Below are 13,229 nucleotides of genomic sequence, written 5' to 3'. Positions count from 1 at the left end.
AATGAAAAGAAAGAATACATTTTCAAACTTCGCCTGCTCTCTGGCCGAAGGTCAGTGTTAGGCTGTCATCACCATCTCCAGCATCCTCACAGCTGTCAGCATCATGGTCATCATCACCATCAGACTCCGAAGCTCTGGCAGCGGGCTTTCAGAAGACACTTGGAGCTCTCTCCATGTGCCCACTTTATTTAAGAACTAGAGGCCCAGTGCACGAAATCGTGTGGGTAGGGTCCCTAGGCCTAGCCTCCATCTTCTGCCCATTCGCCAGTCCGCAGACCAACACCACCTCCGCTGCAGGGCTGTCAGGCCATTGGGATCACCAGCTCATCCCCAGCTGCTCGGGGGCTCAGGCCTGCGACTTCACCTCCGTGTGTGTGCTGGGCTGGCTGCTGATGGATGGAGCCGCTCACACGAGTGCCGCCACTGCTGCTGGGGCTTGAGGTGCTGACAGAAGCTGCGGGATGCGCCTGTGACCTACCTGCCCCAGTGTGAGCAGCCCCAAGAGGGCGGCACGTTCCATCAGTGGCCGGCCCGGCGCACACACATGGAGGTAAAGTCGCCGGTGTGCCCGCTTTCCCACAGGCCTGAGCCCCCATGTAGCCAGGGATGAGCTGGTGATCCCAAAGGCCTGACAGCCAGCCCAGTTCTCCCACCACCCACCCCAATTCCCCTGTTCACCATCACTGATCCATTGGAGCCTGTGGGCCAGGGGCAGGGACCAAGAGGTCAGCCATTCAGCCTGCTCACCAGTTCCCAGTCCCACCCTGCCCCTCTCATGGGCCATGCAGGGGAAGGACTGAGAGGTGGTCAATGCCACCTCATGGTGACCGGTCTTTTGGTCATCAGGGACACTGGCTTTTTATATATATATGTAAGCCAATCCTGCCCTAGCTGGTTTGGCTCAGTGGATAGAGCATCAGCCTGTGGACTGAAGGGTTCCAGGTTTGATTCCGGTCAAGGGTACGTACCTTGGTTGCAGGCTTCCATTCCCAGCTCTGGTCAGGGCATGTGCGGGAGGCAACCAGTTGATGTGTTTCTCTCACATCGATGTTTCTCTCTGTTTCCCCCCCTCCCTAAAAATCAATGGAAAAGTATTGTCGAGTGAGGATTAACAAAAATAAATAAATAAATAAATAAATAAATAAGCCAATCCTAGTGACTGTGCTCCTCAACCCTGGGTCTTCTTAATGTGCAGATGGTTAACAAGGTTGGGTGGAGCCTGAGATTTTGCACTTCTCACAGTGATGTCCCTGCTACAAGGCTGCAGGCGAGGTTTTCTTGTTTGGGAGCAAAGAAGAGCTTTGGATGACCCTACATTTCCTAGCGCTAATATTCCCCGAGCATTTCCCTCAATGTCTGTACAAGGCAGAATTCGAAGGTGATCCCATGGCTTGTCTAAGCCCCTCCCCTTGAGTGAGGGTGGGTGTATGACTAGGATGGGCTGTCATGTCCATGATCAGGTTCACTTCTGGGCAAGGGGAAGGAATTCTACAGATGTAATTTAGGTCCCCAGCTGGTTGGTTGACTTGACATTAATAAAAGGAAGACCATCTGGGTGTGTCTGAAGCAGCCAGTGGGCTCCTTAGACGAAGGCCTAGAGGTCAGAGTCGACAGGTCCGAGACATGAAGCAGCATCTGGTGTCCTGTGGAGCTGGAGGAGATAGCTGCTTGCGTGGGGAGGCCCCGGGGCAGGAAGTGGCGGGCGGCCTCCCGCTGCTGTGCGTGGCCTCTACTGGCAGGAAGTGGCAACCTCCGGGTAGATGACAGCTCGGAGCTCTGTCAGCAGCACGCACAGTTGGAAAAGGACCCTGAGCACTGATGTCAGTCCGAGTCCAACCCCATCCAAGCTGAGGCCAGACGCCCACCCCCAGCAATGTGAGCTCATCGGTGGGTGTGGCATACAGCCACTAAGTGTGTGGCAATTGGCTACATAGCAATAGAAAACGCGTCTGAGGCCCAGCTCTGCCCTTTGACCTCCGTGCATGCCAGGCTGTTATTCTGCAGTAATAACCTAAAGCACCTCAGTAGCTCAATGCAGCACAAGTGGTTGGCTCATGCTCCATATCGCCAGTGGTCAGCGTGTCAGACGGATGGCGCTGGGGCCTTTCGAGGTGGTTCCAGAAGAGAGCCTGCAGGGCTCCACTGGCCTCGGCGGCTGTGACACGTGTGCTGTCACAGGCAGCAGGAAGCAGTGAGTGTGCCGTGGACAGAGAGCACCTCAGCCTCCTGGCAGCACGGCCTGACCACCCTGTGTGACAAGCAAGGCTCGGGGCTCATGGTGGCAGCAGAGTGGGCAGGGGAGGGCGCCAGGAGAGAAGTGGGTCCGCCTGGATGTGACCCACCTCCTTCCTGCTTCCTCTTCATGGCTATCACCATCATGTGGCCATGCTGCGTGTGCAGAGAAATGGACTCCTGTGTGTGCCCCCAAAATAGGAAAGTTCCAGATATTGGTGAACATGATTCTCTCTACCACATCGCATTGCTCAGGAGGTCGGTTGAGTGGCAGGGGAGCAGCCAGGCTTTCATATGGCCAGTGCCGGGGAGCTGTTCTTACCAGCAGGGAGCAGGCTGGCTGGCGTTGGAGAGCTGAGGGAAGCCCGAGGGCAAGTCGGGGAATGCGGCCTTGCCCAGGCCCGGGTAGAGCACACGTTTTCTTGGCGGGACTTTCTGGGGTGGTGGAAACCCAGGAAGCCCAGGCTGTCTTCAGGCCAAAGATGGCCTCCCTGCAGCACGGGGTTTTTGTGCGTGAGTTTGACTTCTCTCTCATGACCACGCCGGACACAGGACAGGGGATGCTGCTGCCTCTGTGGCCCTCGGAGGCCTGGCCGTTCCGGTGGGCACGTCACCCGGAGAGTAAAGATGACCTACTGACAAAAAGAAAATGCCATCTGCTTGGCGCTGTAACACTTTTGGAAGAAAATGTTTGTGAGATGTATGTAGCATGGTGAAAATTTATACTCAATGCAGATCAATGCCACAAAAATGTACCTTGACTAACTCTTCTAATAAGAGTCTCATTTGTCTCCTGAGGCCCCTTTTCATCAGGAAAAAGGAGTTAAACCTACCAGTACACGCCCCTCTCAAAACTGCTGTGTCTTCTGGGGAGAACCTGTCTTTCAGTTTCTCACCTCACACCCTCTTCCAGCCAGGAAGGCATCTGAGCCTGGGGGAGGCTGTGTCCCAAAGGCTTGATGGGGCGGTGGCTAGTCCACACCTGCTGGCCTGTGGGTCTTCCCCGGCTCCCACGGAGAGGCCCCTGGACCTGTCCATCTTGGGTGTCTGAATCTACCTCTGTGGCTGGGAAAACCCATCGTCTGCCTTTCAGCCCAGTCAGAGCCAATGACATGGCCACGCCACGTGGTGCCACTGTGCCCTCCCTGGCTCCACAGGCCCTCACATCTTGGCTATGCCATCATTTCTCCCAACATGGACTGGCCACCTGTGCAAGTGGCACTCAAAATATTTACCAGCCCACAGGGTGCAAGCACCACCCGTCAGCACAGTGGCTGTGGTACTGCTGCTGGGCCACGAGGACCACGGGGGAGCACCGGTGCATCAGGGTGGCAGAGGGTGGAGAGTCGAGCCTGCGGAAGTGGCTGTTCACCAGCTGGTAAGCACGTTTCCACAGCTGGCCACACGGCTCCTTGCAGACTGCATGCCCTCAGCCTCAGCTCTGGGGCGTCTTGCTCCTCATTGCCAGGCCGGGTCTCCTCCTCCATGGGAGGCTCAGGGGAATAGCTGGACCCTTTTCTTGTTGGCGAAGACCTGAGGCTAGCAGGGAGCTGACCTCATACCCCTCTGCCTACACTCGCCATGCTGCCACGCCCATCCTCACTCATGTCCCATCCTGTTCATGGCTCCTTGTTCTGCAGCGGGATCCCGAGAGACCAGACTGAGAGCAAGAGAAAGTGCCTCTGCTGTCAGTGCCTCCTCTTCTACTTTTGCAGTTTCTGAGCCCAGAAGAGGGAGAAGAATCTGCCCGCGTCCTCTCGTGTCTTCCCTCCTTCACCCTGGAGCCCAGAGCCTTCTCCTCGACGTCCCCTCCTCCCGGGAATGGACCCCACATCACATCCACTTCCTCCCTCCTTTCTGAGGTAGTGCTCTTCCCCTTCCAGGGCCGCGGTGGCAGAAGCATCAGAGGCAGTGCGAAGGGAGACCCACTGGAAGGTCGGTCTCGTTACCTCATGGCAATGCCAACACTGTCCCCTCCTAGACACAGGCGTTGGCATGAAGGTGCTCTGCTCCTCATGGCCCGGGCTCCTCACACACCAGCTGTTTGTGCAGGCACCCTGACCCCCAGGAGGGCACCGTGAGGTGGGGGCCTGTCTGCTCTGAAGGCCCTAACCCAGGGGTGGGCAAACTTTTTGACTCGAGGGCCACAATGGGTTCTTAAACTGGACCGGAGGGCCAGAACAAAAGCATGGATGGAGTGTTTGTGTGAACTAATATAAATTCAAAGTAAAGGAGCGGAGGGGAGAGCAAGAGAACCCTCCGCTCTTTCGGCTCCGCGGGCAGGATAGAACAGCCAAACGAACCGGATCCGGCCCGCGGGCCGTAGTTTGCCCACGGCTGCGCCTAACCCATGGTCTTTGACTCCTGCATCTGTCTTTACAGTTCTCCTGTCTCCCTGTTACTGGTCCATCGGCGGCCGCTTCTGTTTCTCCGCCAGCCCTTTCCCGGCTCCCATTTGCTGCCTCGAATCTGCTCTTGATTGAGCATTTCTGGTCGCCCATTGCGCATAACAACAGCTGCTCAAGTGAGTCACTTAAAAGTCACATTTAGTCTAACTCACATATTCTTCATGTCATGAATTTGCGGGGGCTCGGCTGGGCGATCCTTCTGTGCTGTGGGGTCCCACTGAGTTCACACAGTGGTTCTCAGCCGGGCATCTGGTGGTGTCACTGCTGGTGCCTCTGCGGGGATTCCTGTGGGCTGTGCTGTGCATGAGTGGGGAGTCCCACACAGTGCGGCCTTGGGCCCCAGGACATGTCACAGGTGGCTGGTTCCCTCCGGGCCAGGGTCCAGGGAAAGCAGGTGAAGCCGCATGGCTGCTCCTGACCTCGCTCCGAGTTCACCCGGCCTCACTCTGCAGGGACTCAGGTTCCAGGCTGGCCCGCATTCAAGGGAGGGAGCTGGAGCCCTGGGGGTGATGGGTGTGCGGGCACAGGAGGGCGGCCACGTGGGACGGGACTATTGCCGCGGCAGCTGTAGAAAGCAGTGAGCCACGCCCACACGGACACGAAGGAAGAGGCTCTGGAAGGCCTCGGAGCCGCCCCTTGGGAAGCACACATGCCTGGACCCTGCTGGCTAGCTCTTGCAGGCTGTTTAGGTCTTGGTCCTGGTCTCTTCTGTCTGTGGCCGTTTAAATGGGCAAGTTTTGTGGCTCATGGATAATTCGAATGTCTGAGGTGTTTGGCACTCCGATTGCAGGGGCTGAGGCATCTCGGCTAAGGGTGTCACCTGTTCCCGCCTTCTGTCCGCGCCAGTGCCGCGTCCAATGACTAATCAGCATCACTCAGTGAGCAGCCCAGCCAGCTGCAAGGCGGACACTCAGGAGAATCAGGGTCCTGAGTCCTGCTCTGCCTTTGCTGTCTTGGGGACGTGAGTGAGGGGACCCATTGGAGGTTATCTGATGAAGCCCCCAACTCGGGGCTTTAGAAATGATAGCTGTGCCCAGGACTGAGATGAAGCTCACATCCAGACTGGCTAGAGCAGAGGGCTGTGCACCTGGAGGTGTAGCGACTCTCAGCAGCCCAGCTCCTGCCTTTTAGAGATGAAGAAACTGTGACCCAGATTGGTACATGCCTGTGGCTTGCCGGGTCAGAGCCAGTCACAGTGAGGAGGCATCAGCCGCAGTTTCCTGTGCTGCGTCGTCTGAATGAAAGCATCCTAATTCATGGTAGGCTGTGTGTGTGTGTGTTTACATGTTGAACACCTATAGTAATAAAAGGGTAATATGCTAATTAGACTGGACGTCCTTCTGGACATCTTTCCATCCTTCCTTCTGGGCAAAGCCGCCGTGGTGGGGGCCAAGGCCTTGCATGAATTTCATGCCTCGGGCCTCTATCGGCTTTGGTTCCATTAGGTAAAGTTGCCCACTTTCTAGTGTAGTGACTGGGGTTCACTAAGTTGTTGACTGTGCCAGAGAGCTCTGGGGTGTGTAATGGCCCCTCGCAGGAGTTAGTCCAACGTAGGCAGTGGGCGCTCTGATGCCTCCCTGGGGTCTGCTCGCTGTGCTTCTGAGTAAGTTACTACCGTCCTGCATTTTGGGGTCTCTTCTACAACATGCTGATGAGAGCAACCACTTGTCGAGTGCTTTCTTCTGCCAACTCCGTGTTTACCTCTTTATACATCACATGCCACCTGCCCTCCTGGGGTGCACGTCAGGCCACAGCCACTTCAGGGAGCAGCCGGAGCCTTGCAGAGCCCGCACAGTCTGCCTGCTGGCACTGACCCATCCAGCCGTCATGGGAGACAGCAGGTCCTCTTGACCACTCCGCCAGACTCTCCGGTCTACCTGCTTCCCAGAATGCTCCCTGTGCAGACTCCCTAGGTCTCAGGACTCCGGAACATGTAGACTTCTGAGCTGCACTGGGGTAGAAGCTGACCAAGAAGTAGAGCTCACATGAAGGCAATTTTGTATTTCAAAGGACCGTGAGTACTCTTGAAGACTTGGAAGTGTCCATCTTAAGAGGGTGGCTTGGCCGCTATGGAGGATGCTGGGCTCGGGAAGACTGGTGAACTGCTGAGCTTCATGGCTCTGGAGCCGCCTCCAGTTCCAGGCTCTGGTAGTTCTGCTGAACAGAGGATGAGTATCAAGGCGGGACGTGTCGGCTCAGGCTTGCATCTGGCTGTCACTCCATCAGCTCTGCGGCTTGGCTAAGTTACTGGATGTATCTGAGTCTATTTCCATGCCTTCCTGTTTGTAAAGAGGGCACCATGCTCACTGGACACTGAGCTCTGCCTCTGGAGGTGCTCAGAGCGGCGAATCCCTCTTACACAATACAGGCTGGGGAACCTGGAGCTTGCTGGCTGTGCGTGGTGGGTGCCAAGGGCCTCCTGGGTAGAGTGCCCACCTCAGCACTGCTCTGGGCCCGGGGGTGAAGGGGTGGGGGGGTCTTGTCGGGCTTAGACTGTAGGCAGGCTGATGGAGGAGGAAGTTTGTAAAAAAGGTGTCTTTGTTTGATGGTCCAGCTCAGAGGCTCTGAATAGCTCGGCTTCATGGGAACCCAGTGTGTGAGCAGAGGATGTAAAGGAGTGGGAAGATGAGCTGTTTTCCTGAAACTCTTAGTCAGTGGTTTTAGGGAAGAAGTTGGTCAAATTCAAAAGGTTTGACAGGGATGGCTTTCGGGAGTAAGGTACTTGTTGGCAGAAAGTAAAATATAAAGAAAGTGTAGCCCTTGGTGGAGCCCAGTCTCAACCTGTCCAGGCTTTCCCTTTGAGCCCACTGACGTGGCCAAGGCCCTATCTGCTGAACGCAGCCTGCCTGGCCCGCTCCCAGGAGGCCAGCTGTGTCCGCAGCCCCACCAGAGTCAGGGCCATCGAGATGCTGCCATTCTGACCCGGCCACGCAAACCAGAGCGAGCCCCACAGTGCTGCTCCTGCTCCCTTAGTGCTGGGCGTGGGCGGGGAATGGCTCCTACGTTTTTTAAAGAACAAAAATAGTTTATAGATGACCCATTAAGAGTTCTGCTTTAAGCCAGGACAATTGTCAACAAAAGCTGCCTCAAAGTGGTCACATTTTTCTCTAGAGCAGGGGTGGGAATGTCCAGCCCGCGGGCCGTATAAGGCCCAGCAATCATTTGGTCTGGCCCTGCCAAGGCAACCACAGACGGGACTCTAAAGTCAATAAATCTAGGAGCTTTTTTCAAAGCAGCGTGACTTTACATTAAGTGAATGCATTAAGCGAGTTATGCTATCAATCCCAATGGGCCTGGGCAGTGAAGGTCCCCACTCCACTCTGGAGGCTCTTCCCTACCCCCAACCTCCCACACTTTGTGCTGTCCAGAGGCTTAGCTCAAAATACTCTTTACTTTGCTTTACCTTAGCATTTAAAATTTTCCAAGCTTAATATGGATGTAGATATTTATTCTCCCCCTGCGTTCAGGTTTGTACCACATGCCTGAAACAACATGTTTGGGTTTTTAGGAATTGATTTCACAAGCTGGCGGTGACAGTGCTGTGCCTGAGGCTGCTGGCGGTTTGACTTCATGAGTGTTCAGGGCCTGCCCCCTGGTTTGAGTGGCTGTGCCACCTGACTCAGAGTTTTTGGCATAGCATCCCCAACTCTTTCAGAAACAAGGTGGAGACAGACAGAAAGCAAAGTGCAATGTTCTGGGGCATTTCCCCGCCGGCGTGGCTGTGCCATTGCTCTCCACTTATTTCATTTTTCTCTCCTTCTTTCAGTTTGGCACACATTTTGGGTCATTAAAAAAAAATTCCCGGCCCTGCTTTCTTCATCCTATTTCTCTGTGGTTTTACACCGAGTGTGGAGAAACATAGTTATTTGACAAAAACAAAACAACAAAAAACGAGGACAGAATTGTAACTTAAATACTCGGAACGAGCTGCCCTTTACATTTTTTTCTTCCAGTAAGAAGGTCCACTCAGATTCAAGCAGAAATGTAGAACTGCCTGTAACTCAAAGACATTTAAGGAAAGCGCGCCAGGAAAACAGTGTTTGGTGCAAACCTCTGCAAACAAATTCTCTTTCCTCGGGCTCTGTGGAAGGCTGACTGTTTCCCCCGTGGGGGTTGGGCTGCAGCCTTTCTCGGGAGCTTTGATTATTGAAAACAATTGCTGCGACGTGTTTGTGGTTATTGTCCGAGGCCACTTCCTGGAAAGGTCACAGGAAAGCTGCTATTTTGCCTACGTCCACAGAGAGAAACCAAGGCAATTCTCTGGGCGGGGGCCTGGGCGGAGGGGGGCCTGGGCGGAGGGGGGGAGTGGCTGCCACACGTGGGCATTTGAGAGTGTTGTTTGATTGGGACAGGGTCCTTGTTGAAACATCTCTACTTCTAACCCTGGCCAGATGTGTGATTGTGAGAAGAGGGTTAACGGCCAACTCACTTCCCTTACCTGAGAAAGGGCTAGGACTAGACCTCCCAAGTTCCCAGTTCTGAAGCTCTGCGGAGCCCAAGCTAGCAGCTGCCCTGAATGGATGCAGCCTGACTTTCTGGTGGGAAATGCGTTTAAACCTGGTTTCAAATCCTCACCTACTCCCAGGCCAGGCCTGAGCCTGCACTTGCAGGAGGGGTGCTTTCCTCCAAGAGGCGGCTGCACAGCTCCTGCCTGTCAATCATCAGAAACTATTGAGCACCAGCGCCCGGCAGGGCTTCTTACCCTGTCCTTTTCCTGAACTCTGAACAGCTAACATCCAGGGGCTAGGTTTGCTGTGCACAACAGAAAACCCGAGCATGTAAAGGTAAGCAGGCTGGGCGGGCAGCTCCATGAAGCCACCCTCCTCTGTTGCACCCCATCACTCTCAACAAGCGGCTGCAGCTGTGGCCCAAGGTGGTGCTGTAAGCCAGCTCTCCCCGGCCAAGGCCGCGGGAGGAAAGAGGAGTGGAGACTTTCATGTAGACTTCCAGGTGGACCATCCATGTCCACTTGCATTTCCTTGACCCTGATTTTGTCATGTTGCCACTCCTAGTTGCAAAGGAGGATGGGAAATGCAGTCTTTGTGTGGGATGGTGATTTGTTTGGTTAAGAGTCTGGTGGCTCTGTTACTGGGGAAGCAGGGAGGACAGGTGGAGGAGGAAATGATGGCATCTGCCACAGAAGCTTCTTTTTGAAGTGTAGGGCTGTGGAGTCACTAGTCCTGGGTTTAAACGTATCCCCTACTTACTAGCTGTAAGGTACTGGCCAAGACACTTTGCCTCTGTAATCTCTTCTGCCTTGTGATCCGTGAAACCGGCATAATGTTCTCATCATGGGGTAAACAGCAGGAGAAACGCCCAGTGTTTAGCACAGTAGCTGTCACTATTACACTAGTCCCTGTATCAACATTTGGACTTCATTCACTTACTAGTATTAGGATGTGCAGTGCTGGTTACACCTGGCGCATGGAAGTCCTGCTCCTTTCATATCCCTCCCGGGACCCAGTGAGCCAGGCTGAGGCCTGGGCAACTGGGGACACGACACGCTAATGAGTGTCCGGAGGCACAGGCAGCTTGGTCAGTGCTGATGGGACCTTTTTGGTAACCAGGTGGCCTGATGAGCCAGAGGGTGGGATAGAGGTAAAGTTAAGGAATATTAACTTCCAGAAACATGCAGAGGATGGACCTATGCAGCGTAGGAAGAGCCTTAGGGGAGACAGCCCTGGCAGACACCCAGCTAAGGGGAGACTCTCTGCCACCCTCATCACTGCTCCTCATCACAGAGTGGGGTTCAAGCCGCAGCTCTGAGGCCGTGCCTCTCCTGGGCCTCCCTGCTGAGGAAGGCTCCTGGAGCGCAGGGCCACTCTGCAGGGGGCAGCCCTGCCCTGGATGTCAGGAGCCATCTGGGTGTGCTGTGAGCCACTGAGAATCCATCCACTCCAGAGGTGGAGCACAGGTCAAACTGCTTCCAGGAAATGGGGGAGGGGTGGTGGTAGGGGTTTGTTCTGGATTTACTCATCACTCCCAACTTACTATTAGACTCTCAAGCATCACTATTGCCTGGTACTTTCTGGGCCTGGGCATTTTGTAGGCCATGAAGGCTGTGACTGAGACAAGAAGCAGGTATGGTTGGTGGCATGGCTGCTCCCATTTCTTTCCCCTCCAGGTGTAACTTTGCAACTCCTCCCACTGGAGGTGGGGCATTTCCCCACCCTCATGATGGCAGGTTTGGCCATGTTACTTGCTTTGACCAATGGAATGTTGGCAGACAAGAGTGAACCAGTCCTGAGCAAGGCTAACAAACCACCCCAAAACTGAACAGCCTAAAGCAATATAATTTATTCTTGCTCACAAGTCTGGGGTCCGATGGAGGTTGGCTGACCTAGTTTAGGCTAGGTTAGGCTTGGTGCCAAGCTTCAGATGGCATCCAAGTCACCACGTGGCTCTCACCCTCCTTGGACGAGTGTCTCCTGGGAGATGATCTCATGTGATGGCAAAACACAAACAAAGTGAGTAAAAGCACTCACAGCCTTGCTCATGTCATTCCGGTTGTTCTGGGCTTTTTGCCATTCCAGTCTCTGGGCTTTTATATACATAGATGTTACCTCGATAAATAGAATAAAAAGAAAACAAATGCAATAGTGCCGAAACCGGTTTGGCTCAGTGGATAGAGCGTCGGCCTGCGGACTGAAGGGTCCGGGTTCGATTCCGGTCAAGGGCATGTACCTTGGTTGCAGGCACATCCCCAGTAGGGGGTGTGCAGGAGGCAGCTGATCGATGTTTCTCTCTCATTGATGTTTCTAGCTCTCTATCCCTCTCCCTTCCTCTCTGTAAAATATCAATAAAATATATTAAAAAAAAAACAAAACAAAACAAATGCAATAGCTTTCATGGGGCATTCACTCATTTAAAAAAAAAACTTTAGCCCTAGCTGATTTGGCTCAGTGGATAGAGCATCGGCCTACGGACTGAAGAGTCCCAGGTTCAATTCCAATCAAGGGCACATGCCTGGGTTGTGCCCAGAGGGTGAGCAGGAGGCAGCCAATTAATGATTCTCTCTCATTATTGATGTTTCTATCTCTCTCTCTCCCTTCATCTCTGAAATCAATAACAATATGTTTTTAAAAGAATCTTTATTGTTGAAAGTATTACATATGTCCCCTTGTCCCCCCCATTGACTCATTCTAGTCTAGCCTGCCCCCCACCCCAGCCTTCACCACTATTCACTCATTTAGTCATTCAACAAATGGAAGGGAGGGTATAACTGTGAATAAGATAAAGTAGGATCCTTGTGCACATAGAGCTTACCTTTGAGAGAGGGGAGATGGACCATGAGTGCCATAGAGAGCAACAGAGCAGGAAGCACAACATGAAGCGTTGGGGCAGGAGGTGGTGCCAATTCACACAGGAGGTCAGGAAGACCTCACCAGGGGCGAGATCTGAGCAAAGACCTGGAAGAGGAGAGGCCCCTGAGCATCTCGGGAGGGCAGGGAGGGCAGGGGACTCTGGGAGAGACACTAGGGTATGGAAGGTCCAGCCCAAGGCCGTTGGGATTTGACGTTAGGTGTGTTCAGTGAAGACAGCTCTAGAGGAGTAAATCTCCAAATTTTGAGTTTTCTTATTAAAAAGTCTAGGTGAAAGGTTTCTTTTATTGGGTGAAGTTCCCAGCATCTGCCATGGGAGCACCTTCTCCCTTTGGGTGCTGTGACCCCTGGTGACCCTCTGTCTCCTCCTCTAGGCTACACTTTGCAGGGCCTGAGACCTGCAGCCCCTGGGGCCTCTGAACGTTGCTGAAATGATGCTCACCTTGTACCTGTTGATGACGGGCATCTCCACCTTTCCCATTCAGCCTGAGGAGCACACGGGTAAGGAGGGACTCTCAGCTGGGAAGGGCTTGTCTGGGGAAGCAGGTGTGTATCTAGGGAGGCTTTGCTGTTAGCAAAAACAAGGTGTGGTTGCCAGAGGGGAGGGTGTGGGGAGAGCAAAGTGGGTCAAAGGGGCCAAATACAAAGTAAGGGAAGGAAACTAGATTTTGGGTGGTGAGCATGCAGATGAGTACACAGATATCAAGTTATAATGTCGTATACCTAGAATGTATATAATGTTGTTAACCAATGTTGCTTCAGTAAATATAGTAAAACTAGAGGCCTGGTGCATGAATTTGTGCATGGGTGGGGTCCGGCTGGCATGCTCTAATGGGGGCGGATCAGGGACAGGGCCGGCAGGGGGAGGGACTGAGGGCAGTTAGCCGGCTGACCGGGGGCCTGATCAGGCTGGTAGGTTGCCACAGTGCGTGTCATAGCCACCAGTTGTTCTGGTTGTTCTGGGCTTTCTGCCATTCCAGTCGCTGGGCTTTTATATATAGATATGTTACCTGGATAAATACAATAAAAAGAAAGCAAATGCAATGCAAGGACGATCTGGGTGCTCCTCTGAGCAGCCTCATTCCTGCTGGATGCAGGGCCTTTGGGTTGTAACCACACACCTGTGGGGACTAAGCTCGGTTTTGTGTCTGAACTCAGCTAAGAGCCAATTTAATAATAAGGAGTGGCCAAGCGAAAAGCCTGGCAAACATTTTCATCATTATTTTTTGTCACCATTATTTTTTGTGAACCTGATTGAACTTTCCCC

At 53.7% G+C, this 13,229-nt stretch overlaps 1 protein-coding gene across 5 annotated transcripts in view; it reads left to right on the top strand.

The window, feature by feature from the left end:
• The window catches only part of IL1R2 (interleukin 1 receptor type 2), a 49,474-nt gene that overhangs the window by 21,371 nt on the left and 14,874 nt on the right, over nt 1-13,229 (top strand). For 2 of the 5 annotated variants that reach the window (XM_080684188.1, XM_080684185.1), the window contains exon 2: nt 12,337-12,463. In XM_080684188.1, coding sequence (XP_080540314.1) covers nt 12,394-12,463 — 70 coding nt within the window. In that variant the 5' untranslated portion in view covers nt 12,337-12,393. Of the gene's footprint in view, nt 1-3,011; nt 4,168-4,447; nt 4,757-5,430; nt 5,602-5,771; nt 5,900-12,336; nt 12,464-13,229 lie in introns of those variants that run through there. The other 3 variants (XM_080684186.1, XM_080684187.1, XM_080684189.1) reach the window with 3 other exon arrangements.

This window comes from Plecotus auritus (assembly GCF_963455305.1).
Source record: "Plecotus auritus genome assembly, chromosome: 8".
Classification (NCBI taxonomy): domain Eukaryota; kingdom Metazoa; phylum Chordata; class Mammalia; order Chiroptera; family Vespertilionidae; genus Plecotus; species Plecotus auritus.
The sequence above is the reverse complement of the archived record's forward strand: the minus strand, read 5'-3'. Positions and strand labels throughout refer to the sequence as shown.